The 26,148-nt window shown below is 44.5% G+C and overlaps 1 protein-coding gene across 1 annotated transcript in view; it reads left to right on the top strand.

The window, feature by feature from the left end:
- Positions 1-26,148, top strand: part of LOC141464717 (transmembrane protease serine 11E-like) — a 49,146-nt gene that overhangs the window by 14,678 nt on the left and 8,320 nt on the right. The window contains exons 4-5 of the mRNA XM_074147791.1: positions 9,813-9,880; positions 14,672-14,835. Of these exons, the coding sequence (XP_074003892.1) occupies positions 9,813-9,880; positions 14,672-14,835 (232 nt within the window). The remainder of the gene's footprint in view (positions 1-9,812; positions 9,881-14,671; positions 14,836-26,148) is intronic.

The following is a 26,148-nucleotide window of genomic DNA, read 5'->3' as shown; positions in this document are numbered from 1 at the left end:
GAAGTTTGTCCTGTCTGATTAAACTGGTGTGAGTTTAATTTAGAAATAAATAGTGTCTCTACAGGATATTGCAGAGGTACTTGTGACACCCCAGGGCAATGCTGCAGCATAGTTCTGGTGACTCTGCCTGTTCTCAGTCAGTTTAAGGGCTCACCGATGAGCCCCCCCTGTAAGGGAAGAGGCAGTTTTCTCCCTTGGGAGATGATGATTTTAGAGGTTGTTAACACACTTCTCTTCTTAGGAAGAAATTCTTCACAGAAGGAGTGATCAGACACCGGAACAGGCTGCCCAGGGAGGTGGTTGAGTCACCATCCCTGGATGTGTTGAAGAGCCGTTTAGATGTGGGGTGTTGGGGGATATGGTGTAGGGGAGAACTTTGTAGAGTAGGGTAGATGGTTGGACTCGATGATCCCAAGGGTCTCTTCCAACCTAGACGATTCTATGATTCTATGGCTTTAAGGATCTTCAGATGTCTTTGAGTTCATAGCCAAAGGTAGAATTTTCTGCAAGTAACCTTGTTCAGGCAGTTTTTTGTCTAACTATAATACTGACGTTCTTACTGCTGGCTTTCCTGGAGTTAATTTGGATTAGCACCTGTGTAATTAAGAGCATGGCAGAGAGAAGTATCTGGTGAGGCTTCCTACCTATGTTCCCGCTCTGGTCATATGTTCTTGCCCTTCCCTGTCATTCCACCACGTCAGCAAATACTGCTTAAAGCAGTGCTTGCCTTTTGCTTTTAGATGTATTCTGACTAAAGCGGGAAGCACAGGCTGGGCCTCTGAAATCTCTTTTTTTTTTTTGGTCCAGGCCTGCTTTGCAGGCTAAAATGGACCGAGCAGCTTGGATAATGTGTATATATATATATATAGGTAGTATAGAAAGGATGGGATGCTTTTTACCAATTTTATTGCACAAAGCAGTTTTGGAAGCAAAGGTGCCAGTGTGTGCCAGCGGGGGATATGGTGTAGGGGAGAACTTTGTAGTGTAGGGTTGATGGTTGGACTCGATGATCCCAAGGGTCTTTTCCAACCTAGATGATTCTAGGATTCTCTCACTACAAAGGGAGAGAAGCAGAGGGGCAGGCAGATGCTATGCAACTCCCTCCACACGTACACCCCTCCTGTTCTTCGTGCTGCTCAGGTGTGCGAGGATCCCTGTCAAGGACTGTCAAGTGCAGCGTTTGGTACACAGAAGTTCTCTGCAGGTCTGCACTGTCTCTGCCTCTTCGTGGCTCACAAAGAGGGCTTGTTAGTGGAATCCAGTGCCTCTGCTTAGCTGCCCTCTGGGCCACCACTGCAAAGGACACGAGTGGGGTGTAATGGGAGTTCACTTCATCCTTTTCATCCTTGGTGGTGCCCATTCTCAGCTGCTTCAGCCCAGCTCAATTCCAACCAAAGCACCCTTCAGTTTCCCAGCCCCTGGGCACTGATGTCTCCTCTGTGCATACAGGGAACTGAGTTGGAGAGAGCTGAAAGGCCAAATCCATAAAGCCACTTCAGCACCTGAGAAAAGATCTCCAGAGATAGGAAAAAAATTTTCAAGTGCCTATGGGCAATCAGGAAAGGACCCTCCTAGTTCCTTTGGCACACTCAGGTTTTATTGACCCTCATCACAATACTTGAGTTTCTGTGTGTTTGTTCTCTCTTAACTCCCATGTAGACTTTTATGCTTCCACAGAAAGCAGAGCTTTTAACACCTGATAACCTTGTTTGGTGGATGGGTTAGCCTTCAATAGGATGCTTGTCACTGAAACTTCTTCACGGTGAGGGTGCCAGAGCCCTGGAAGAGGCTGCCCAGGGAGGTTGTGGAGTCCCCTTCTTTGGAGATTTTCAAGACCCGCCTGGATGCAGTCCTGAGTAACATGCTCTGACATGCTCTGGGCAATCCTGCTTCGGCAGGGGAGTTGGACTAGATGATCGTTATGGTCCCTTCCAACTCTAAAAAAATTCAGTGAAATTCAGTGAAAGACTCTCTGGTTTCTATACCCAGTGATGAGCTGGCAGTCATCCTGGTATCAGGAAGTACTTTTTTTATCATTTCAGTTGGGAATAGCTTGCTGCTTGCTGTCACATCTGCAGGGCCAAAGCCTGAAGCACTGGGTTAGGTTTCCATCTGAGCTGAACTCAAAGGAAGCCTAGCTGAAAAGACTGGCAGCAGCAAGTAGGTAGATGAGACCGCTGTTTTATGACACGTGGCCTTTGTAGGGTCAGATGTGACCAAAGTCTTTCCGAGGAGCAGAAGTGTGTATGTGTGTATTTGGAAGAGAGAGGGAGGTACAAATCACTTCAGAGCCGAGAGCCAGCTGCGAAGCTGGCTGAAAACTGTACACGAGGGGTGTTTGTCCTTCACCTTCCACGCAGGTATTAAGGTGAAGCTCGGAAGCGTGTGGCTTGCTTGATCAGTGCCTTATGGTTCTTGGGTCGGGAGGTTAATTCAGTAGGAGCAGATCCCCAAAGGCATCAGGCTTTTGAAACACTCCTAAAGGCTATTTGCTCTGGGAGGCCAGGCTGTGAGGGACTAATTTAGAGGTGAAAACTGCCCGTGTCCCAAGAAAAGGGATTGTGCTGAAGTTCAAGGGAGTCTAACATGACTCTCTTTATTTACAGCAAGTTGAAAAGTATCTACAAGTCTCATGTAGTTTCATCTGCTGTATGTGTGCTGTTCCCCCCTGCCCCCCATAAAACACTTATTTTCCCCTCCTGCAATAAAAGAGAATTGAAGATAAATTGGGCAGATCACAGAAAGAGAAATGGTAGCTGCAGCAGACAACTTTTTCAAGAACTTTTCAGTGTCTTGCAGCACCCAGACCAAACTGAGTAAGAATGTTCCTGCTTGTAATAAGTCTCAAAAGTGATTTGGCAGTGTTTTCACATATGGATCCCAAAATTTAAAGCCTAAGCCCTTATTTAAACCCAAGCATTCCTAGGCTCTGTAAGTGCTCCCTAAAGTACTTGCTTAGTACCAATATGAGGTGGAAACAACAGAACTTTTATTGAAAGTTTTTCCTGTTCTTCACTGAAGGCAATTTTATTTAGAAGTGCATCTATAGTACAAAAGCCAGAAAAAAAAAGCAGCTTTTAAAATTAAGCTTCTTGAAGACGTACTACTAATAATACTCTACCTTTATTCTTACGCAAAATAATGGTTTTAAAATTTAAAAAAGCCACAACTTTTATCTATGAAAAAAAGATCTTTTTTGATCTCATTTTGAGAAAAAAAATAAAATTGTAAAATAAATGTAAAATATTGTAAAATAAATATAAAAAAAAATAAATTTGACGACAACTGCTTTAAAAGCTTTATTTTAAGGGAATGGTTCTGGCATTGTCCGTGGACTGGCACGGTACAATAAGGGTGCCCTCTATGGGTGACTGGGCCTAGAAACAAAGCAGAAAGCATCCTTCCGCAGGAATTCAGCCAACTGGGAAACATGGCAATGTAACAGCGGGCAAGATGACAGTGTGGCGACTTGTTTATTTAGCTCTGGAATTAGAGGTTGACAGCACACTCGACTATCAGTATGTATATGTACAGGTGTGGCCTGAAAGGTATGGGCGAAATGCTGTACACAGAGAGGAAATAAATCACAGAAAAGCACTTGCATCTCACTTGTGATGCTTTTTGCAGAAATTCTTACTGAAATCAAAAGAAGAAAAAAACCCCACTGGCATAGGCATTTACTGCATTGATTTAAAAACTGAGATGCTGTCTTGCTTTAATTTTTGTTTCCAGTTTTTCCTTTTTCCACAGGTCACAATAGCACAAGGAACTACAAAAATATTGAGGAAAATACAGTATACTTTTAAATGCAACGTGAGTTGATGCAGTGTAGTGTATGAAGCTGTAGCTTAGTGTTTTTCCTCACCTGTAAGATTTCAAACCACCAGTGTGCTCTACCTAAATAGCATGAATTTCCAAGACGAAATGGTTAGTTATCAACAATATGCCTAATATCCCACTTTTTCTCAAACTTCAATTCAGCGATCCTTCAACTTCATTGATTCTTTGACTTATTAATGCCATGTAATTTTCTCAAGTAATAGGCACAAAAGCCAATTTTTCTTTTTCATTGCTTTCTTGGTTCGTCAAGGCAGAAGGTCTAATAAGCATGTACAAAGCCAGAAAAATCATAAGACGACACCCCCCCCCCCCCCCCCCCCCCCAAAAATAAGTAAGCCTGATTCAGATTCAGTGTGTGGCAAGAAAAGCTATAAAATATGCACAAGGAAAATGGATGTGAACTTGAACTTGAAAAAAGGAATTCAAAATGAAATAAAGGGCAGTTATCAATAGTGTGTGTGATTAAGGGTAGAATCTTATCTTAATTATAGACCCACGATCCAGAATTGCCGCATTGTTTATAGGTTATTAAACCAATGAAGTGATTCATGATGTGAACTGGTGTCACCAAGATCAAAACCTGGCCAGTCAAGAGAGTGATTGTTTAGAACACGGTGTTATCAAAAGGGAGAATCCAAATTCAGTACCGAACTTGCATGTTCGATGGTATTTGGACACTTGTAACCTGAACACATCACTATTGATCTCCCTGAGATTTCATAAAACTATTGTTTTCCTAAAAGCTAATTGCTCCTGTATTTCAGCTCTTTACCTCTAAGTATTGTGTAAAAAAACAGAGGGTGTGGAGTCATTTTCCTGGGAAAAGCATGCTTTTTGGCAAAAAATACCCACCCAAACACACAAAACCCCTTCTCTGGATATTGGCCCAGATGGTTTCCTCTCCAAACTTGATTTTCTCTCCAAAAGTTGGAAAATCTCCTTCCTAAGCGGACAAAATTTCAATGGCAGTGTGAAAGTTTCAGGCAGCTAATTATGGACAATTGAAAGCAGGGAGTAGGAACGGGAATACTTAGGTGACCTTAATTCCAGCTGTCGCTATTACATGGCTATAATGAAACTCTCATGCCATTACATGCTTTTGAAATTGGTTGCACTAGGCATAAGCATGGTACTTTAAATCCTGACGTTATCCCATGTATTAGTCCTCTTAATTTCTTTTATCCGAAAGACCAATCTTTTTAGGAACTACTGTACAAGGTCAGTTATTTCTCTTTCACAGCTGACGCCTCCAAGAACCATCCAGATGAGCTCCTTACGTTAGTCCAAAGTCAGATGGTGCTTACTCACATCCCAGCTTTAGCAGTCCAGTTAGTTTAAACTCTGTGTAGAGTATCTCTTTGCAGACATATGGGGTCACATTGCTTTTGCCTGCCGTTGACACGTGCTGTATTTGTGTATGAGTGGTTTCTGATCTTCTGGTTTGCTGGAGGCCCATGGATCATTACAGCCAATCTCCTTCAGGTCCATTTTCTTCCCCTTGGGCAAACACTGTGGCTGTAAGGCCACTGATGCGAGTAATTGGTATCTCTGTTTCTAAGGGGAGTGTGATGGCCACGTCCTGGTTTGGGAGCGTGCCAGGTTCAGTTTTTGCTGTTCCTGTCTGTCTTTCTCCTCCTGCTCGCTCTCTCTCCCTCTGATCTCTGGTAGGGTTCCCAACTAACCCCTCAGCTGAAACCTGAGCAGGAGATACGTCAGGTTCTCAAGCGAGCTGCCGCTGCATTTGCGTTATGGTTCAGCTCCTGGAGGTCTCAGCAGGTTGAGTTGTAAATTGGATGCAACTGGCCAGGAAATTGGATGCTAGGTACAGAATTAACACAACTGATTAGTAGTAATTCATATCGTATGATTGCCACAAAAACGGACAGAGTCCCTGAACCAGGTGGTATGTTCCAATTAGTATTTATGGTCAAAAAGCTCTAAAAAAAATCACTAATAACAGGCTTTACATCCTAAAGAGCTAGTAAGGCAAGAGGAAGAATGTCGTGTGAGGGTAGCTGTTGAAGGACTAACCTGGCAGCAGGCAAAAGAGCAATAGCATTGAGCAACGAGAGGATTGATGCTCCCAAACCTACTGAATGCTTTTGAACATCCCACACAAGTAATTCAGCGGGCTCAGCAAATACTCCAGAGGAAAGTTCTGTCGAACTAGATTTAAGATAACCTTTTTTGATAAATCCTCTTACCCTGTGTGCAGTGGCAGAGTAGTGTGTGGTGGGGGAAAGAAAGGGCTGGCACAGCAACACATCTGGGCAAGCCCAGCTCACGTCAGCTCCATCCTACACTGGAGCGACGGGATCCCTGTCGCGTGTGACCTGCTCCCAGAGCTTGCGGGTTTTTTTGGGTCCCAGGGAGGCAGGGCATACCGGGTGATTCTGAAATCGTGAAGATTTTAGTAGGTTGCTCATGGGCCTCAGAGGGTTGTCCACAGTGCGACATGAGAATAAAAGAGGATAGAGATGAGATCCGGAGTTATTCAAGATGGAATTGGAAAACAAGTCTTGTTCATCATGGTGTAAAGCAACTTCCTGCTGCAAGGAACAAGGGAGAACTTCTTTTGTGGCTGGGTTTGTACAGGTGGGAATATTTTGCCCTCCTACTGCATCTTTGGTACTAGCCACTATTAGTTACTATATTGGCATAGATGGACCAGTGTTCAGGAGTGAAGTCCAGTTTGTGTTAGAAAATTATACTGCATGGAGAGAAGTTTTGTAAAAAAGAGAGAGGATATGAAATTAAATTGAGGAAATACCAGATGGCATTAAGCTAAACTAGCCAGCTAATATTGACTTAAAGAAAATCTTGTTTGGAACGAATGCTTAAATAAAGGCTGTCAGGAAAATGGCGCTCACTTGAAAGGAGCAGGACTTGGCCCTTGGTTAGGAATGCTTATGAACCTTGCCTGCAGCAGCAACTGTCACCACTGCAGTTGCTAGACAAGGGCCAGGAAAACAAGTGAGATGCACTTAATCAGTGGTGAATTTAAGGGATCTGGTCATGACAGCATCACTTTTGACGTGCTGTAACCAAAGCAAAATGCTTAAAATGAGTGTAGATGCTTCTCCCAGGCAGCGTCACCTAGTTACTGGACAAAGTTCCAGTTGCTTCTGCTTCTAGGCATGTGACTCAAGCTGAAAAGAAAGCTATAAGCAGGCTGGAGAGAAATATTTGCTGTTAGATATGGGTGTGAAAGGCTTTACCAGAAGATGAACGGTAAAAACATGAGACAGAACATTAATCTTTGGAAGTTATTATCTGAAGGCATCTTGCCACGTCTTTTCCTCTTACATAAACTCTGTATGAATACAAAGATTACTGCTAATAATTCAGGCTACCAAAATCATCGTTGAAGGAAAGAGGAGATTTGGGACATATTCGTATTTGTCAAACGAATTCATCAACAGGTGAGAGACAGGGGCCACGGTGAAGAGGTTTGGCTAGCACATCTTTCCTGATAAGATACAGCAGATTAGAAATGTAAAAAATACCAGGTCAAGTTTGGAGGTGTTAAGGGCCCTGCAAGGATCACTGGAAACAAAACCACTTTCCAGTTGTTTTTTTTTTTTTTTAATCGGTTGGCAATGTAATACTCAGGCCATTCTTAAGGAGAGGAAAGTTAGTTAGTCTCCTGTAACAGGAGAAGTGGCTACTTTCTCATTCAGATATGAAATTGTGAAAGAGAGAGAAAACAAATCCAGTCATTCTGGTATAGTTTTAAAGCACGTGCTTACCGTTCTCTCCATCTCTTTTGGATTGAATTGTCTGAAAACAATGTCTGTTGCTGACAGTTCAGTTGCGTTTGGACTGCTTAGATTCTTTTTGTAAAAAGTACTGTGTGTAATTGTGTTTTGTCAGACACCACTGGAATCTTTGTCTTTGCGGCAGCACGCGATGTTCCTGATCAGACTGTATAGAACATCTGGGAAGTGGTCCAGGGTGAGGAGGAAAAAGAGAAAGCTGAACAGGTCGAGAGTACAAAAACACACAATCACATGAGCTGCTCAGGCTGTAGCAAAGATACACAAGAAAATGGGTGTCAGAAGTAAAAATCACTGTATCTGCTGCAGAAACGCAGGTGGAGATGGTAGCAAAACCTCTGGTAATCTCTGAGGTGAGACATTACAGATAGCTTGAAAACACAATTGCAGGAGGAGATAAAGGATTCTGGAATGTCATATTGACTTCATCCTGCCTTGCAAGGGATTGAGAATTCTTGCTCCCTTCAGTCCCAAGCTTAAAGTCAGCCTGCTTTTGCTTTACTTTTTAACAATGTAGAAGCTTGAGGCGTACCTCAGCCCAGCTCAAGGCTCTCTTTTATTTTCACAAAGCACTCTGCAAAGAAGTCCCTGTCCCAAAGATCTCAAAAGTTCTCAGAGGCAATGCAGGCCAAGATAGCACCTGGCACCGTGTGCCACAAAGCTGGCAGTGCTGCTTCACTACATGCTTCTGCTTGCACAATATCACTGTGACAGAAACAATAAGCAAACGTTATCATTAAAAAAAACCCAAACCCTAAAAGCTTTTTGTCTGAGGGCAAATACTTACAATAACCAAGGGGGATGGTGGTGGGACAGGCTGCAAAGTTACAGGAAACAAAATATTTTTGATTTCTGTGCGCCTCATAAAACGCAGCAGTAGCAGCTGGCGATCTGCAAAGTAACATGATAAAGTGCATGTTGTCACAGTTGATCTATTTTTTCCATAGAATTTTGTCTGTTCCAAATACCTAAGTAATTCCAGATAACTGCTGGTAACAGCAAGAAAAAAGATCGGCTCAATGCATGAGCATTAAGAACTTCTCTTTTTTTTCTTACTAATGTATGCTTAAAATCACTTTAAAATAATAAAATGTGCAGTTTTCATCTTGAAATTATTCTGCTTCACTGCCACTGTGTAATGGCATGAGGCTGGAAAGAGGGGCTTTGTATTCTTTGGGAGGAATCATCCCAGATTTCACGTTACATGCTTGTTTCTGTATCTGGAAGATTTTGACATACTAGAAGTTTGAGAATCATTACTTTTTTCTTTCCTTTGGAAGACAGAAAATATGGAGACCTGGCTAAAACAGACAGCCTTTATGGGCTAAAAACTACAAAAAAGACAACTTCTGTGATTTTGTGAAGCGCTTCTATGTAGTTTTTCCTGTAATGCACTTGATGTTTACAGGATACGTTCCATTTATTGGTCTTGCTCATAGAAGGAACTGCATAACTCACTAGTCACTTTACTGTTTCTCAACACTCCGGTAATCCTGAGCCATTCCTGGCAGAATTTCATGCCACGTTATATCACACTGAGCCGTCTCGTACCGATCACGCAATCTTGAGACAACATTCAGCCTAAAGCAGGATGTGGTTAAGCAGGCACCGGCAAAGATGTGTCATTTGAGGACTGACTCCTTACAAGTCCCAGATTGCCAATTTCTGATGAGAATTGCTTGGTGATTCCCCTAGGGTTTGGGGGTATAATTTCAGATCACTGGTAGTTTTGCTATAAATTTCTCTAGGACCAAGGGTAAGTGCTGTTATCAGAAAGGACCCTTACGAGAGAGGCTCAGTGCAGGGCAGAGCACAGCACGCTGTCTCCTGTCTGTAGACCATCTTTAGGAGGTGATGCTTTGAGAGATCGCAGCAGCATGTTTCAAGGGTGTTTATAAATACCCCTCCTTATGCCTGGGAGTGGACGGGACGGGGCAGCACTATAGTGGCCCACTGATGTGGTCATAGGATATTTAGAAAAACGAGTTAACTTTTTATGATGTGCCTTAGGCCAAATGGGAAACAGTTAAGAAAAGTCTGCGGCAAATGTTGTCTAGAGGCTGGGCTGGATTACGTTTCTTGGCTCTGTAGTCTGTGAGTTTGTAACTGAATGCTATTTCCTGAATGCTCCTTCCAGCAATATGTCCATTTCCCTCCTTTTTTTCTTGTTATCTTACATTTTTCTTTTTTCAACAGATCGACAAGACATTTAACAATTCCATTTTAAGGAAAAAATACATCCGTTCACGCTTAATCAGAGTGAGGTATGTGAGACTATAATAAATGCACGCAGCTGAGAGAAAATGAAATGTACACCAAGAACACCTAGACAGCCATTTGATCTAATTCAGTAAAGTGTATTTTATGTAAGACGAGAGCATAATCCCCAAGTGAGCATAATCTTATTCTGAACTATTCCCTCCTTTGGATCTTGATGCAGAAGACTGCAGTCAGTCCAAATTCCATATGCATTTGAGTTCAAATCTTGAGCAAGCTTTAGCTAATAAAGCAGATTAACTTGAGCTATCTAAAAATGAAAAGCGTTTTCAAAACTATCTCCTTCACTAGAATGCATTTGACTTCTGGTATTGCTACTGTGCTGGGCTTGTCAAGTAGAAGCCAAGCACGGCTGTGCTGGTTCAGAAGGTGCCACTTGTCACTGTTGCGTCTTCAAGAACAGGCATAAGCGGGTGCCTGGGGAACCAACAGTAGCAGGGCAACTGACGTGTATGATAACTGCTTCTTGGGATGCTCCCTCCCTCCAGCGATTTACCCCTTGGGATTTCCTGAAGTGGTTGGGCTTTGTTTAGCAGCCCCTTGGTGGAGTTAGTTTCCAAGGACTTGTCCATCCTCCCCTGGACTCTTTAAAATTCGTGCACCTCAGTCCTTCAGTAAGGAGTTACTTGTGAAGAGCCACCTTCTTTGGATCTCTTAGTGGCCCCTAGTTCTTGTCCTGGAAGAGGTGATGAAAAGTTGATCTCTATCCCTTCTCACCATGCAATTAGTGGTATCAGACACTCCCATCATCCCTTTTCTCTCCTGTACCCCATGAGCTCTGCTCTTTTTTCAGTTGAAAGTCCCAGCCTGCTCAGCCATTCTTTGCAGGAACTGTTCCTCGTCACCTGGTCACCCTATTCTATAGCTCTTTCAGGTCTGCTTCCCCTGCTTTTTGAGATGAAGGGGTCAGACCTGTGGTTGAGATTATCATTGGAACAATGGGTTGGGTTTTTTTTCTCTTTTATTCTCTGTCTATTTGACAATAATACCTAATGTTTGATTTGATTTTTTTGACCGCTGTTGAGTGCTGTAAGTGATCTTTTCACAGAACTGTCTATTGTAATGCTGAGGTCCTGTTCCTGAGTGACAGTGCCCGTTGCTTTGCAAGTAAACCTTGAATGTCTTAACAATCGCGTGCTAAAGCTGCACGACTAATGATAGCAGCCTCAAGATCTTAATTCTTCCGACTGTGTTTCTCCTTGTTTTTCTATGGTTTGTGAAATCCTGCCTCCTGCTCTACCTTAGCTTAGTCCCCAGTTAGGCAAATCACACAAGTCCTTATTTGAATGTAGGTTTCAGAATATTTTTCGATACTGACTAGAGTGCTGTAAGTGTAGACAAGGTTACTTGAGGATCTGAGAGGCCAATCTGTGGGAAGGAGTAATATTTTTCATTACTTCTTGTTCCCAAGGATAAACTGAGGTGTTTGCTGGGCTGGATGCAAGACCTGTGTGCGCCAAAGCTTGTTTGCTTTTTCAAACACGTTACCTTTAGGCCTCTTTCAGCACTCAGAGTGCACGCTCTTTTAAGCAAGGTCATTGTTGTGAATTTGCTTGGAAAGTACTGTGCGTATTTGTGGCTCAGTATAAACAACGCATTGATAACAATGCCCACTGCTCACCGAGAAAGACAAACCAGATCTTGGCTCAGTGTCTTTGGCTCTGGACCTTTGCTGTAGAGTGAGTGATTCCAGGCGGGCTGTACTTACCTGAGGGTTTCGAGAGGTGTGGTGTGCTTGCAAGAGTTGATAGAGTAATTCCAGTGTGGCACAGCACAGGAAGAGGAGTGGGGGGAGAGGTGAGGGAACACCTCAGAAATGCAGAGCAACACCCACAGTTGGATCAGATAATATCTGGAAAATAAACGGAGTGGCAATCAATGCTGAAGTTGGTACAGGGAAAAACCAGCCTGCTGGAAAGTTCACGTACAGCTACTCAGTCTCAATTTATAGAATCATAGAATGGTTTGGGTTGGAAGGGATCTTAAAGATCATCGAGTTCCAACCCCCCTGCCATGGGCAGGGACACCTCCCACCAGACCAGGTTGCTCAAAGCCCCATCCAGCCTGGCCTTGAACCCCTCCAGGGATGGGGCATCCACAACTTCCCTGGGCAACCTGTTCCAGTGTCTCACCACCCTCACAGGAAAGAATTTCTTCCTAATATCTAAGCTAAATCTCCCCTCTTTCAGTTTAAAACCGTTACCACTTGTCGTATCGCTCCACTCCCTGATAAGAGTCCCTGCCCATCCCTTCTGAAGGCCCCCTTTACGTACTGAAGGCTGCTATAAGGTGTCCCCGGAGCCTTCTCTTTTCCAGACTGAACACCCCCAACTCTCTCAGCCTGTCTCTGTAGCAGAGATGCTCCAGCCCTCGGATCATCTTTGCGGCCCTCCTCTGGACCTGTTCCAACACATCCATGTCCTTCCTGTGCTGAGGACTCCAGAGCTGGATGTGGTACTCCAGGTAGAGTCTCCCCAGAGTGGAGTAGAAGTGTAGAATCACCTCCCTCGATCTGCTGGCCACACTTCTTTTGATGCAGTCCTGGATTTGGTTGGCTTTCTGAGCTGTGAGCACGCATTGCTGGCTCGTGTTGAGCTTCTCATCCACCAACACTCCCAAGTCCTTCTCCTCAGGGCTGCTCTCCAGCCATTCTCCGTCCAACCTGTATTTGTGCTTGGGATTGCCATGACCCAGGTGCAGGACCTTGCACTTGGCCTGGTTGAACTTCATGAGGTTCACATGGGCCCACCTCTCAAGGCTATCAAGGTCCCACTGGACGGCATCTCTTCCCTCCAGCGTGTCCACCATGCCACACAGTTTAGTGTCATTGGCAAACTTATTGAGGGTGCGCTCAATCCCACTGACCATGTCTCCAACAAAGATGTTAAACAGCACTGGTCCCAGTACTGGCCCCCAAGGATTGAGCCAATGACTACAACTCTTTGAGTGCAGCCAATGGCTTGGTTACTTATCCACCAAATGGTCCATCCATCAAATTCAAGCCTTTCCAATTTAGAGACCAGGATGTCATGTGGGACAGTGTCAAACACTTCGCATAAGTCCAGGCAGATGGCATCTGTTGCTCTCCCCTTGCCTACCAACACTGTAGCACCATCACAGAAGGCCACCAAATTTGTCAGGCATGACTTGCCCTTGGTGAAGCCATGTTGGCTATCACCAATCACCTCCTTATTTTCCACGTGCCTCAGCAGAGACTGCAGGAGGATCCGCTCCATGGTCTTGCTAGGCCCAGAGGTGAGACTGACCTGCTTGTAGTTCTCCGCGTCTTCCTTTTTTCCTTTTTGAAAATGGGGGTTATGTTTCCCCTTTTCCAGTCAGTGGGAACTTCACCAGACTGCCATGACTTCTCAAATATAATGGAAAGTGGCTTAGCAATTTCATCCACCAGCTCCCTCAGGATCCATGGATAGATTTCATCAGGTCCCATGGACTTATGTACCTTCGGGTTCCTTAGATGGTCTCGAACCTGATCTTCTCCTACAGTGGGAGGAGATCCTTTAAGCAAGGAACGTGTCTTTCTTCTCAGCTATGAAATACTCAGCATGCCTTGGTGTGCTCGTAACACATGGCCCTTCACTGGCGATAGCAGGAATGTCTGTTTCATTTTGGTGCATGTTCCTTTTAAAGATCATAGTCGGATTGCAGGATTTCTGTATAAGCTACTTGCCTTCTATTTTTAATTTTCTTATTTTTCCTTTATATAATTAGAAATTTCCAAGATAGTGAGATATGATCGGAAGATTTCTTTTTTTTTTCCTATCTGAATGATACTTAAGACAGAGCAAACTGCTTTTAGCTCATCCCCTGTGTGAAGTAACTGTGATTCCACCTGTTGTGGATTGTGTCATTGCTTCTTGGCTCAGGTAGGAGGAGGCACAGGAGAGAAGGTTCTCGCTTCATGCTCTTATCTTCTCTGTGTAATGACCAAGGATAAGCCATCTGCAAGCACAGATGAAGATTTACTAGGCCAGATTAGACACGTTGGTGTTTGTAGTCTACGATTCAATCTCTTGCAGTATCTGATGCTTTAAGGAAAGATAAACACTACTACTGAGTGAATTTAGGCTCTTAGGAGATTTGTCTTCCTTTTCTTTCCTCTGATCTTACATCAAAACTGTGGAATTTTGTGTCCCAGTGTGGGTACTTTTCGGTGAGATGTTAAAGACCCCTTTTGTGGTCCATCTCTGGGACTATAGATTGTGGATATGCTGCTGAGTTTCATTCATTGTTGCATAACGTGAGGTTATTGGCCACGTTCTCCCAAGAGGTTGCAGTGGTGAAATTGGGTTGGGTGGCCTCTCCCCTTTGCTCCAAGTATCTTTTTGATGATGATTGGAAATTTTTTTCTGTGTATATATAGGGCCCTGGAAAAGTTTGTCTAGCTACCATTAACCATCTACCTGATGTTTCTGAAGTGCTGTGTATCCAGCTTTTCATTGCAATCAAATCAGTTCATTCCCTCCTGCTCTTGTGTCCCAAGCACGTAGTCAGTGACTGCTTTTTAAACTCCATTATAACATTGCTCTGGCCGTTTGTTCACAGAAAGCATCATGCTGCCTTCTAGCCGAAGACGCGTTTGACCGTTTTGCATTGGCTTGGATTTCTTTTGGCAATTCTGTCTCTCAAAAACACACAAAATGTTCAAAAATGTATCTAATCCCTTGTGTTACATTGCCATTGGTAGAGGAGCTAAGATAAAAACTAAGAAATGCGGAAATGGGCTGAAGGTAACCGGACTGTGTTTCATTGGTTTGTAGCCCAGATGCTGATGGTGTGATGGCAGAGGCTTTGCTCACATTCTGGTTCTCCTCCACGGATTCTAGAGAAGCGTTGCGAGAAAGAGTTGAAAGGATCTTACGGAGGGGCCTGAAAAAATACACAGGGCCCCTGCGAATAAATGTCAAATCTTCTACCATCTCAAGTAAGTATATTACATCTCTCTTACAGGTAGTTCTTGCTCTTTCCTGATTGATGAGACTTGATTTTTCCCTTCTGATGATGTCTGTTACTGAGTCTGAATGACAGTCTTTCCTGCTCATTAAGTTAGAACAAAATCAGTGGCAATGTATAAATCCCCCCTAAGTCTTTTAAATATGTCTTAAATATGGATAAACAGTTGCTTTGTGGCCTCACGGTACAGCCTTAGCCTCCCTCCAAACTGCAGGACCAGCCTTACCGTAAAGAGTAGGAGCCTCACCAGAGTGCTTCCGTACACAGCAACACAAACATGCTCCCCAGGTCTTTGCTTCTCTAAGGAGCCTGAAAGTGCAGAAACTATGCTTGGATACAGTGGGGAAACAGCCAATGCACTGATCAAAATCCTTGCGAATTCCCCAGGGGAAAGAGAAAGGAAGGGAAAATGTTCTCATCTATGTGACTTCTCAGTTGGGGATCTAGTCCCTTCTTTGCGCAGCAGACCTGCATCTGCAGAACATGAAAATTAACAGAGCTATCTTTTTGATTTAGTGAATTACCAAAGAGACACTGAAAGGTGGGTTTCCCTCCTCTTCTACATTTCCGATCTGTTAGAGAATTTTTGTGCAGGCCAGATAGCTGCGTTGAAAGAACAAGAGGGCCAGATTCCATACTGGATGGATCCAGACTTCCTCCCACTCAGAAAAGACCACCAGCAACCCCTTATTCTGCTTCTTGGTGCTTGAACTGGGCACGTTGCATTGCAGCAATGCAATGAAACTCAAATACCAGCTGTCACACACCCATCCTTTCTTGATAGGCCAACCAGTCTTCCCCATTGGAAGGGCTCAAGATGATAGGTGACATTCTTCGGGCAAAGAATCACCACTTCTCTGCAGTGTTGTTTATAGGCCAGTAGTTCCTGTTCAGCAAAGAGCATGTGTAATTTCTCCCAGATAGAAAAAAAAGTGTGTGGGCATCAACTAGAGAGATTCAAAGAGTTTTTTGGGGGTTTTTTTGTTGCTGTTTTTGTTTTTTGGGGGTTTTTTTTAAAGACAGTCAGGTCATGATTTAGTGAATTTTGAAGCGTCAGTTTAATTTGGTGCTTTACATAAACGATGAAATTGGAAGGAGTACAAAAACGCTTGTTAGAAAAGGACTGTGATCTTCTCGAGTTATCTGTAGTAGCTGCTTCTATTCAGTCTGGTAAACGTGGGAAGCGACTCAAAATGCTGTTTTAGTTGTCTTTGAGCTGCACCAGGGCTGTTACAGTAATGCACTAGTTGCTAGTTAAAAAAATTAGCTGATATGATTGAATCACAATGTTTTCATTAAATATTTGGTCTCAGTAAAAGATGGCATCTCAGTATTACTTTGATAAAGTTGTACGATAAACTTTGTGTTGCTTTTCTTGGCTCTGCCAGCCCAACCATAAACCACTGACTACACAGGTCTACTACTACTCGCATTGTGCAACTGTTACACGTGACACAAAGGAACATAAACAATACCCGGCCATTTCTAGGAGACGACAATAAAAGGTTCCATTTGGATCTTTCTCCGCTAACAGGATTTCAGCAGTGCTATGAGGCTTAGGCAAGCTCCTGTTGGTGCTGCTGTTTAAGAAAACCAGGTGGACTCAAGATGAAGATTCTCCTCCTATGCTTTTGGAGAAGTGGCTCTCAACTTATAAAGCTTGTTTTCTTCCTCGCACCTAGAAGAAGTGACAATTTTCAACAGATCCTGGAAGTGCAGAGAGGGATCTAGGTTTTGCATTTTCAACTTCTCTCGCTGCTCCTGAAATACCCTGTCCAACGTTAGTATTTAAACCAAGGAAAGCTAAGAAGCCCTCGATTTTTTTTCCACGCTCTGCAGCACCTTTCTAAATTTTGCTTCATTGTGGCCTTGATGGTTTTGTCAACTAGGATCTTTGTTTATGTTGAGGGAATCAACATTTCATAACAGAACATTTTCATAACATAAGCATTTCATAGCAGAACATTTTCATAACAGCTTGTAAAAAAATCATTGACCTGTTCATTGTAATCACTTTATCAAAAGGTTCTAATTTGGGGGCCATAACATACAGCTTAGTTTAGCTAAGCACAGCTAAGCAGTTGAACAAATCCAGGTCAAGCACTTACATTGCATGCGAGGAGGGTCTGATAAGGAGAACCTCCTTCAGTCTTCCTCCCAGGATCTAATCATCTTGTTGTTCAACACCATGTCTCAGCTTGCACTTCCCTCAAAAGTATTTGCTTTGGGGATGAGCTCCAACAAACTCCTGCAAACTGGGTGCAACACTCGGGATCTTCAGCTGCGGTTCAGGGCAGCAGTACAAAACTTAGTAGTCTGCCAGCCCGGTGGTAGAACGTGCTTTGCCTTTTCATTCCTGAGGACTGGGAATAAAGAGGGGATAAAATCTAACCTGGCAATGTTTTATTAGTTCAGTCTTTTTTCAAAGAGGGAGAGAAGGTTGATCGTATGGGATGTGAAAAAATAACAAGTACGGAAAACTTAAAGGAAAACAAAATAATATTGTCCCTGTTTTGTATCATCACTAAACAGTAGATGTTCTTTACATACAGCTGCAAAAAAAATGCGTTGGTATTGGAGTATCTTCAGATGTGTTATTACTGAAGTCCCTTGTTTCTCATTTAGCTAGACTTCATAGTCCCTTGGTCAAGGACAGCGGTATCTCCAGACATCCACTGTAGCTTTGATAAAAAATGGGAGGCGATAGAGACCTCAGCACTTGTGTACGAACCCCACTGGAAGCCCAAATATTTTACAGTGGAGAATCAAGCAAACTAAGCCCTGTCTTCTCTGGGCGGCAGTGCAAGGGCCAGAAAAATGAGATACCAAAGTCAGTGACTTGGAAATACCCACGTTAGGACTTGCTCTTCCACTAGCACTGAAAGAAGGTGTTGCAGTTTCTCCTCTCTATAGTTCTGGCACCAAAGGGATCTCCTACAAGGCTGAATTCTTTTTCCCCGGGGTTTCTTAGTTGCAAGTAGAGTCACCTCACAGCTTGCGTCCACATGAAGCAAAGTGTAAAGTAGCTTGCCAGACTATTTCCCTTGGTCAGGTAGGTTGGAAGTCTCCCAAAATGTATTTTTGGGAATGTACTTCTGACGTCAGAAAGAAACTGGTTGCAAGATCACTGGCACTGTTCAAAGTGAGTAGGAAGTATTCCCACCTGTTGCACAGCCAAGGGTTTTGGCCATGAACAATGAGTCATGAATTGGTTTTGATCAACAAGTCAACTGTTATTGTTTCTATTTATCTGGCATCTGGGGCTTGCTAAAGCTCCTTACAGATACAAAGTACAGAACCTAGGAGACAGATTCTCACTTCTTTACCGAGTCTTCTTTGGCAGACATGCAGATGACTGTCAGACCTGCGTGACCGAGGAGCGTTTCATCTCAAATAATGTATGTAGGAGTCTGGGTTTTTTTTGTCCTTTACTAGCCACAACAGCAGCTTGGGGGAGTGGAACAGCACATGCATCTGTACGTTGGGAAACATGGTGGAGATCTGACATTCCCCCACTTCAATGCCGTTAGTTTGGCACGAGGTGGTACATTTCTGTGTTTGCAAGAGTCTAGAGAGGCTGACGGAAATGGGAGAGACCGACGTATTTTAAAATGAATACTTTGCAAGGACATGCTTGCGATGAAGGAATTCAGCAGGAAATTATCCTGGCCTGACTTCTTAGATGACCCAGATAAGTTGATTTAATTAATTTCTGCACTCGATTCTTATTTTTCCCTTTCTCTGCCTTGCCTGCAGAGGTTGCAAGTGATTTGGGCTGCCCCTACTGTAGTGAGACCTTGATTGCAGCTGGGGTGTGACCCTAGGCCAGGAAGAAAAATAATGCTAAAACCTGTACCAGCTTGGAAACTCACTACAGGACTGGTATGTAGTTGTTCATGCAGATCCCTCCTCAGGCTGCAGGATGCCTACATGGAGTTGTTGTTCGTATGCTGTGAAGAGCAGACCTCTGTCTGTCTTCACGGACAGAATTAAGACGTGGTTGATGGTGGTGAGGGGAAGTCACGGATGTGAGGACAGGTCCGGTGGACAGAAGGGAGGGAAAGACTGGGTGACGGGGACAGTTAGAGGTACAAAGCCTTTGTCTTTTCTCTACCAGGTTACTCTCCCCCCTGTTGAAAGAGTGAGAATTGCATCACCTGTATCTAAGCCACGTTTTGCTGCTTCTACAAGGATGCATAACTCTAGGGAGATAGTTCCTGTTGAGAGAGCGGTGAGAATATTGGCAGGTTAGTGTGCAGACGGTGTAGGTTGTGTGCAGTATGAAACCACACAAGAGCGTGACCTCCCTGCTGAGCCCAAAGCTCATGTTTTGCCATCTTTCAGGAAACTCCTGCGTTTCCTTTCAGGTACAGCTTTTGAAACGTGACTGAACCTGCTGCTCACTGCTCTCATTCCCATCTCACCCCAGGACCTCGGGCCTTTACGGTCTTTAACGTAATTAAAGAGTATTAGAGCTATTATCCCTACCTCTGTCTGCACTGCAGGACAGATGCACTCTGTGACATTCCTCTCAGCTGCCTAGTTTGGTAACCTACTGACACGTGCCAGAGACCCTTTTTTTTTGCCTGCTTGCACTGTTGTTACCCTAAATAACACCGAACTAGGTGACATCCCTGTTTCAGATGCAGCTGAGAATTTTGTAATTCTCTCTCTTTTCAAGGAAGCCATTACTAAAATGTGACAAAGGACAGTGGGGAAAATGCTTCCTCTGCTCCCTGGTACATGTCACAAATCTGTGCTTCAAACGCACCTCCAAGAATGTGTTATTAGTACTGAAGCATGTATTTTTTCTTAATATTTTTGATGTTTACAATCCTCTCCTCCCTTCATACCCCATTTAAGATAATCTCTCCCTTGTCTTCTCTGTGTGAAAAAACAACTTACACAAGCAAGATGTGGGAACTTGATAGTATAGAGGATGAAACATGCAGTTTGCCTTTGAAGCTAAGAGTTATATTATGACATACAGAAAATCACGGCTGGAAACCTTGAAAGAAAATCAAGTTTCTTGTGGGAATCTACACCTGTGAAAAATTATGTAATTGGGTAAAGTTGTATCCGATTTTTAAAACAGATTTCTCATCTTCAATTTTGCAGCCGTCTCTAGCCCTTTCCACGCTGAGAATTCACAATATCCCCATGTAATGCATTTGCTTGCCTTGCCTGAACTACTTCAATATAATCTATGTTCCGTTATGTCACTGAGAGAGTTCTACCTGATACTTTTCTTTTAATATAAACACTGATCTCTGTGGCCAAACTGAAGTGAGGCAGTGGCCACGAGATTAATTCTTCTGATGCAGTGACACTGATATTATTTAGAGACGTGGCAAAGTGAACACGTTTTTCTGTAGGAACCTCTGAATCCCTTAGAGGTCATTCACTCTGCAGTTAACTATGAAACTGCAAACGTTTAGATGGTTGCCAAATAGATCCGTGAGCTTTGGGCACCGAAATCCCTTAGAAATCCTGGCCTTAACTGGCTATTGGATATAAACTATTACCAAAATGAAGATGCTTTCCTGCTCTTGCTTACTCCCCTTTTCTTTCCATGTTTGCTCAAGCAAATACGTTGAGGAGTAAAAAGAGGTTATTAATCTTAAATAGTAATTGCAAGTCACAATTCTCATTAGCCGGAAATTAAGACCAATACTTCAAGACTGTTTTAAGGTTATTACGTTTAGTAAATATGCAAAATAACTGTATTAACAAAATTGCTTGTCCAGTTGGAGAACAGAGCCCTCTTCTGAAAGATGGAATCCTTAAGCTGCGTTTCAATAGATTGCCGTGATTTTAATTTAAACATTAGTTTTCTCTTTTACATTAGGCAAGCTCTAATTAAATGGCAAGTTCCATTTTACAGGTAGGCAATGCACGTTCAAGTTGAACTTGTTCTTGTTTACAGTGGAAGCCTGAACACTGTTTTCCTAAATGCGGCACAAACAACTATTTTTGCAGCTGTATGTGGTCAGGACAAGATATGACACTTTAATTGTTACTAATTGATGCTTTTTCTTGGTAGTGCAAACAACTAGGGCAACTAGTAAATGAGCAGGGCAGCGAAATTGTCTCTCGTGCCTTAGAAGTGATTGCTTCAAGGCAAGGGCTTGCAACACGTTGGCTGGCACAACGCAAGCAGCTATGCTGTTGACCAAGCCAAAAATGTCAAGCCAGTAACAAACGAAGGCAAGCCCCTAATGAGGTAATACAGTAAGCAACCTGATTTTCAGCAGTATCGTGTAACCCAAACGCTCCCTGCTTTTGATGGGGTCGGCTGTGGGCTCGCCTTCGTGTCAGCTAGTTCAGGTTTCCAAACACATGCGTGCTCTGGGTTTGGGATCTTGGTTTTGAGTCCTGGGTATCGCGTGTCCTGGATCTGCACGATGGGTTCCTGGGTCCGTTGCCAGACAGACCTGCTTTCACCTCTTAAAAACTCCCCGTCGAGGTTTTCTCTCCGTTTCTCCATTTCTTCAGGATTCGCGTTCCAGCTCCCAGTGTGGGATACATGGTGAGGGCACTGGATCTGGCAGATCTCTGAAGCAAAGCAGTGTCCCTGGCCTTTCTCCTTCAGCAGTGGGTGGGTGGGAGAGTACATCGGCTGCGTGGTTGTGATATATTACAAAATATGCTAAAATTCAAAGCTGTACAGACTTGCTCTTTAAGACTTGCAGCACGTGCGTGGAAGACTCGTTTCTCCAATTACACACAAGTCATCTGGAGCTGGAAGCAATGGGTAAAATCTTGCCCACGTGAGGTTTGTACTTTTTTCTAGGTGCCTCGTAAAAAGGCAAACAGAGATATAGGCAGGTGCCTCGCAGATCAGCCGTGACTCACCGCACAACTCGGTGCAGTGAGAACATGCCAATTGAATTGCTTCCGGCACCGCGCTTGAACAAGCTGGTTGCTCTTTTTGTCTTCTCAATGAGCTTTGCAACATAATGTAAGTGTTAATAATTGACTGCAGGCTTTATAATTAGGCATTATGAGGTAAATGTCTCTCCACCCAGAGAGGAGCTAAAAAAACATTATTATCAATATTGCACTTGAAGGCAAAAGGTGCCCTTTCATTGTTGATTGCATTTGTTGGTTTCTTACCAGTTCCCAGCTATAAAATATTAAAGTGACCCAAACTGTGAACTACTTCTGAAGGTTTTATGAATTTCTAGGGAAACGCTGGACGCTTATCACAGTTGAAATAAACAGGTAGGGCCAGATTTTTCAAAGCACTTCTTGCCAATGTAGACATATAGGTGAAGTACCCAAATCCTTAGCACAGCTTGGCACCCTTTTTTTTTTTTTTTTTTTTTCCTTATTTTGGGACTTACCAAACAGTAGTGTTTGCACCACTGCTGAATTCCTCTGCTGGCCTCACTTTTAGTGTCTGGTATTACTACATTTTGATGTAAGGGATCGTGGCAACAACCAGTCATATTATCCATAGAAAATCACAGCATTCAACTGACATTCCTGAAATGCAGAAGTACCTGGACATCCCACCCCTCACCTCTGTGAATCACATATTTAAGAATTATCTTAAAATCCACATTCATCACACAATCTTCACAAGCTTCCTTCACGTCAACAAAATCAAACCAACATCATCACAACACGGAGCAAGTGGAAAATTTACATGCAATCCACCCCTCGTCCCTTCACCACAATTACAGTTGTCCGTGTTTTGCCCGTTACCTCTCCCAATTACTATCCTTACCTCGAATCCCACATATCCCACCTTGGGTGCCAAGAAAGGACGGTGGTGGGTTGACCCTGCCTGGGCGCCAGGTGCCCACCAAAGCCGCTCTCTCACTCCCCTCCTCAGCTGGACAGGGGAGAGAAAATATAATGAAAGGCTTGTGGGTCGAGATAAGGACAGGGAGAGATCCTTCAGCAATTACCGTCGTGGGCAAAACAGGCTCAACTCAGGGAAATTAATTTAACGTATTACCTATCAAATCAGAGGAGGATAATGAGAAATAAAACCTAAATCTTAAAACACCTTCCCCTGCACCCCTCCTTTCTTCCCAGGCTCAGCTTCACCCCCCATTTCTCTACCTCCTCCCCACAAGAAGCATGGGGTTGTGGTCAGTTCATCACAGATTGTCTCTGAAGCTCCTTCCTGCTCAGGGAGAGGACTCCTCACTCTTCCCCTGCTCCAGCATGGGATGCCTTCCACAGGAGACAGTCCTCCATGAACTTCTCCACTGTGAATCTTTCCCATGGGCTGCAGTTCTTCACGAACTGCTCCATCGTGTGTCCTTTCGACAGGGTGCAGTCCTTCCTGAACGTACTGCTCCAGCGTGGGTCCCCCGTGGGGTCACAAGTCCTGCCAGCAAACTTGCTCCAGCGTGGGCTCCTCTCTCCATGGGGCCACAGGTCCTGCCAGGAGCCTGATCCAGTGCGGGTTTCCCACTGGGTCACAACCTCCTTTGGGCATCCACCTGCCCTGGTGTGGGGTCTTCCATGGGCTGCAGGTGGATATCTGCTCCACCATTAACCTCCACGGGCTGCAGCAGAGCACTCTGGCGCCTGGAGCACCTTGTCCTTCTTGACGAGAGGAAATGGTCTGAAGTTGTGGCAGGGGAGGTTTAGATTAGATATTAGGAAGAATGACTTTCCTGAGAGGGTGGTCAGGCACTGGAACAGCCTGCCCAGGGAGGTGGTGGAGTCACCATCCCTGGAGGTATTTAAGAAACGTGTAGACGTGGCACTTCAGGGCATGCTCTAGTGCCCGAGATTGTTGGGTTGTGTCTGTTTGTGGGTGGGATGGGATGTGGTTGTGGGCGTTTGGTTTGGTTTGGTTTGGTTTTGGTGTTGGTGTTCTGGGATTTTTTGGGGTGTGGGTTTTTTTGGGGGGTTTTTTTTGGGTTTTTTTTGTTGGTTGGACTCGATGATCTCAAAGGTCCCATCCAACCAAAAATATTCTGTGATTCTGTGTGATTCTCCCTCTTCGCTGACCCTGCGGTGTCTGCGGAGTTGACTCTCTCACATATTCTCACTCCTCTCTCTCCTGCTGCAATTGCTGTGCTGCAGTTTTTCCCCCTTCTTAAGTATGTTATCACAGAAGCGCTACCACCATCCCTGATGGGCTCAGCCTTGGCCAGGGGCAGGTCCGACTCGGAGCTGGCTGGCATGGGCTCTATTGGACATCGGGAAGGCTTCTGGCAGCTTGTCACAGAAGCTACCCCTGTAGCCCCTCCACCTGGCTAACAAAACCTGGCCACGCAAACCCAGTACAGGGCTTTCCTCCTTTCATAGGAACTGAGAAAGTGCAAGTAAGCATTTTACCTGCAAGGGGACCTCGCCAGTTGTTGCTTGCCCACCAGTAAAACTAATTTATTATGTGAACGGTTCCCGTTTCACTGAATTTCACTGAATTTTTAGAGTTGGAAGGGACCATAGAGATCATCTAGTCCAACTCCCCTGCCGAAGCAGGATTGCCCAGAGCATGTCAGAGCATGTTACTCAGGACTGCATCCAGGCGGGTCTTGAAAATCTCCAAAGAAGGGGACTCCACACCCTCCCTGGGCAGCCTGTTCCAGGGCTCTGGCACCCTCACCGGAAAGAATTTTCTTCTCATATTTGAGTGGAACCTCTTATGTTCCAGCTTGTGCCCGTTGCCCCTCGTCCTCTCACTGGCAACCACTGAAAAGAGTCTGGCTCCCTCCTCCTTCAACCCACCCTTGAGATACTTATAAGCATTGATAAGGTCTCCCCTCAGCCTTCTCTTCTCCAGACTAAAGAGTCCCAGCTCTCTCAGCCTTTCTTCATAAGGGAGATGCTCCAATCCTTGAATCATCCTCGTTGCCCTTCGCTGGACTCTTTCCAGTAGTTCCCTATCCCTCTTGAATTGGGGAGCCCAGAACTGGATGCAGTATTCCAGTTGTGGCCTCACCAGTGCAGAGTGGAGGGGGAGAATGACTTCCCTCGACCTACTGGCCACACTCTTCCCTATGCAGCCCAGGATTCCATTGGCCTTCCTGGCCACAAGAGCACACTGCTTGCTCATTGTCATTTTTCTGTCTACCAGGACCCCCAGATCTTTCTCTTCAGAACTTGACTCCAGCAGGTCCACACCTAACCTGTATTGGTGCCTGACATTCTTCTTCCCCAGGTGCAGGACCCTACACTTTTCCCTGTTGAACCTCATGAGGTTCTTCCTTGCCCAGCTCTCCAGCCTGTCGAGGTGAATAAGACCTTGTTGCTATATAAACGTCCAATTACAACTCGTCTCCCATTCTTACAAAATAAAGCAGTGGCTGCACGCACGCACAGCAGCCCTCACACTGCTTTTGCTCTGCTCTCTACATTCCCCACAGTTAATTGTACACGCGCCGGAGTTCTGTTTGCTTCCCTTTTCCACCGCAGTCTGCCTAATGTCACGTTAAGAAATGAATCCTATCCCAGGAGGATAGGGAAGCTCTACAGAGAGACCTAGATAGATTGGATCATTGGGCCAACATCAATGGTATGAGTTTCAACAAGGGCAAGTGCCAGGTTCTGCACTTGGGCCACAACAACCCCAAGCAGCGCTACAGGCTTGGGGAAGTGTGGCTGGAAAGCTGCCTGGAAGAAAGAGACCTGGGGGTTCTAATTGACAAGAGGCTGAATATGAGCCGGCAGTGTGCCCAGGTGGCCAAGAAAGCCAACGGCATCCTGGCTTGTATTAGGAATAGCGTGACCAGCAGAAGTAGGGAGGTGATTGTGCCCCTGTACTCAGCACTGGTGAGGCCACACCTGGAGTATTGTGTCCAGTTTTGGGCACCTCAATCCAAGAGAGATATCGAGGTGCTGGAGCGAGTGCAGAGGAGGGCAACGAAGCTGGTGAAGGGCCTGGAGAATAAATCTTATGAAGAGCGACTGAGGGAGCTGGGACTGTTTAGTATGAGGAAGAGGAGGCTGAGGGGAGACCTCATCACTCTCTACAACTACTTGAAAGGACACTGTAGAGAGGTTGGTGCTGGTCTCTTCGCACAGGTAATTAATGACAGAACGAGAGGGAATGGCTTCAAGCTCCAACAGGGTAGGTTTAGACTGAACATTAGGAAAGAATTTTTCACAGAAAGAGTGGTCGGGCATTGGAACAGGCTGCCCAGGGAGGTGGTTGAGTCACCATCCCTGGATGTGTTTAAGAGACGTTTAGATGTGGTGTTGGGGGATATGGTGTAGGGGAGAACTTTGTAGAGTAGGGTTGATGGTTGGACTCGATGATCCCAAGGGTCTCTTCCAACCTGGATGATTCTATGATTCTATGAATGAGTACAGG

The sequence above is a fragment of the Numenius arquata genome, chromosome 5 (genome assembly GCF_964106895.1).
Source record: "Numenius arquata chromosome 5, bNumArq3.hap1.1, whole genome shotgun sequence".
Taxonomy (NCBI): Eukaryota; Metazoa; Chordata; class Aves; order Charadriiformes; family Scolopacidae; genus Numenius; species Numenius arquata.
This window is presented reverse-complemented; position numbering and strand designations above follow the sequence as displayed.